Source organism: Otolemur garnettii, unplaced genomic scaffold, assembly GCF_000181295.1.
Source record: "Otolemur garnettii isolate 467f Iridium unplaced genomic scaffold, OtoGar3 scaffold00205, whole genome shotgun sequence".
In the NCBI taxonomy this organism is placed as follows: domain Eukaryota; kingdom Metazoa; phylum Chordata; class Mammalia; order Primates; family Galagidae; genus Otolemur; species Otolemur garnettii.
Window position 1 is genome coordinate 1,863,087 of NW_003852600.1, and position 2,377 is coordinate 1,865,463.

Here is a 2,377-nt window from a genome sequence, read left to right on the forward strand (position 1 = left end):
AGGATGGTGATGAAAGTTAGAAGTGAGGCCATCCACACTCCTTTGCCCAGTTCCTCCAGGGACTGATGTGGGTGTGAGTCCCCTGGGCCTAGCCCAGGGTACAGTGTGTATGTCTTGGACACTTCTTAGGAACTGTATGTGTCCTGCTTCCCCCAACCCCCCTCTGCCAAATTCATTTGTTGAAGCCCCAACCCCTAATGTGACAGTATTTGGAAGTGGGACCTTTAATTGGGGCCAGATGAGGTCCTAAGGATGGAGCCCTCATGATGGTATCAGTGTCCTTGTGAAGAGAGACGAGAGCTGACCACCCCCTTCCCCACCTACGTACAAAGAAATGGTCACAGCAGCACAGAGTGAGGTGGCAGCCGCCTGCAGCCAAGGGGCCAGGCCCCAGAGTGACACCTACCTTGCCAGCACCCTGATCCTGCCTTCCTGGCCCCCAGAATGGTGAGGAATAATGTCTTTTGTCCATGCCGCAGAAACTGGTGTTCTGTTATGGCAGAGGACACCACCCTATCAGTGAGATGTGCTTTGAATTAAATGAAATAATTTAAAAAATAAATGGCAGTTAATTGAATACTTGCTGAACCCTACTCTATAAAACATATTTGCAGATACAGTAACAGTTATAACTGATTTACTTTTAAATCTTTATTGAATGATTTTTAACAGGTTCACATTATTTAAAAATGTACATTTGCTTTGAAGTTCAGCTATTTTGGACACCACTTATAAAATCATTTATCATAATATACTCAAATACCCCTTTGCATGCTAGTCAAAAATATAGATCCCCACTATTAAAAAATAGTAATAAGTAAAATAAATTTGAATCCTAGTAGAATCAGGGACTTGAGTGTATCATGGGAAAAGAGAATGTGGCCCCAAAAGAGATAGACCAGAAATCAGCCTGCAGTTCCCGAATTTTAGGGTGCCTCGATGATGGATCACTGGAACTCTTTAAACACAACGGCCCAAGCGGCCCCCCTTTTAGAGTGAGCGGCACCTGTCTTGTGTTTCCCCAGAGCAAACACTGGGCTCAGGCTGCGCGGCTGGAGTCACCCAAGAAAATAGCCAGAATCTTCTTTAAAAACTCACATTTGTAAATTATATTCATTTTTAGGAAAGAATATATCTAAAACTAATCGGAGAAGTCACCAAAATAACATGCCTACGACCCTAGTGAAGAAAGCTGAACTTTCTCAAGCGGAAAAGGCTTTCTCTTGAAAAAGATTATAGAATTCCTTGTCCAAAAAATACAGCACCTCGCACATAATAGAGAGTATACCACAAAACGATGTTTTTAATACAGGATCATTTCCTATGCGTACATGAAAAATCCAAATTTTAAGTATTTTAAGTAAAAACTTGAAATCCCCAAATGTCCCAGCTTCCCTATTTCTAAAGTAGGTTTATTTCATAGAATAAAGTATTTTTCCTATTTTAAAATAATACACACCGCATATTGCTATTCTTTAAAGCGGTAAGATAGTTAATGGTTTTGTTTATAAAGCTTGCTGTTTCTTCTGCTTTTTTATTTTTCAAAATTAAAAAAAAATAATAAAAACCACTAGATTTCTCAGACCCCGAAGACATAAACACAGGGGGCACGAGGCGACCGGCACCATCTCGGAGTGGACGACCTGGGCTGAGCCGCCGCCTCGGTCCTGATTCTGACCTGTCTTCACATTTAATACGACTGGCATCCCCGTAGAGTCTTCTTAGAGTCGGGCCCTGAGAATACGTCCATTTCTAGCACCGGGTGGAAGTTTTAAAGTGTCTAATTTTTAAGAAGACAGAAAGAAAGGAAACGAATCTTTCCCCATTCCTGACACCCACCACCGTGTAAGGAAGAGCACATCCTGGGCACCAAAGTGCCACCTACGTTCAGTATTGGCACCTACACATTTTTAAACATACGAAAATCTTCTAATTTTGGAAACAATACATTTGTAAAAATGTTGAATGCTACGGGCAGGGTTCAGGGTGAGGCTTGTCCTATGAAGCCGCAGCGCGGCACCAGATCCGCTGTCCCCTGCGCGTCCTGCGGCCCCGACCGGGCCCTCGGTCTGCGGGGTCAGCCGTAGGCGCAGCGGGCGTCGTCCCCGTGCACCCAGCGGCAGATCTGCGCGAACTTGACGGGGGTGATGCGCACCGCCACGTTGTAGTCCCGGGGGACGCCGCGCACGCGCACCTGCTGGTGGCCCGAGTACACGGCGATGACTTTGCGCCGCCAGGTCTTCCCGTCCGGGTCGCGCAGGCGCAGGTAGACGCCGGCGCCCGCCGAGCCCGCCTCGGCGTCGCAGTATTGGTAGAGGAGGTCGCCGGCCGCGTCGGACACGCTGCAGAACCGGTAGACGAGCTGGCCGTCCCTGTC

At 46.7% G+C, this 2,377-nt stretch overlaps 1 protein-coding gene across 1 annotated transcript in view; it reads right to left on the reverse strand.

Annotated features, from left to right (window-relative positions):
• Positions 1–2,077: 2,077 nt before the first annotated feature.
• Positions 2,078–2,377, reverse strand: part of PRSS35 (protease, serine 35) — a 1,258-nt gene continuing 958 nt past the window's right edge. Inside the window, exon 2 of the mRNA XM_012812395.1 lies at positions 2,078–2,372. Coding sequence (XP_012667849.1) covers positions 2,078–2,372 — 295 coding nt within the window. The remainder of the gene's footprint in view (positions 2,373–2,377) is intronic.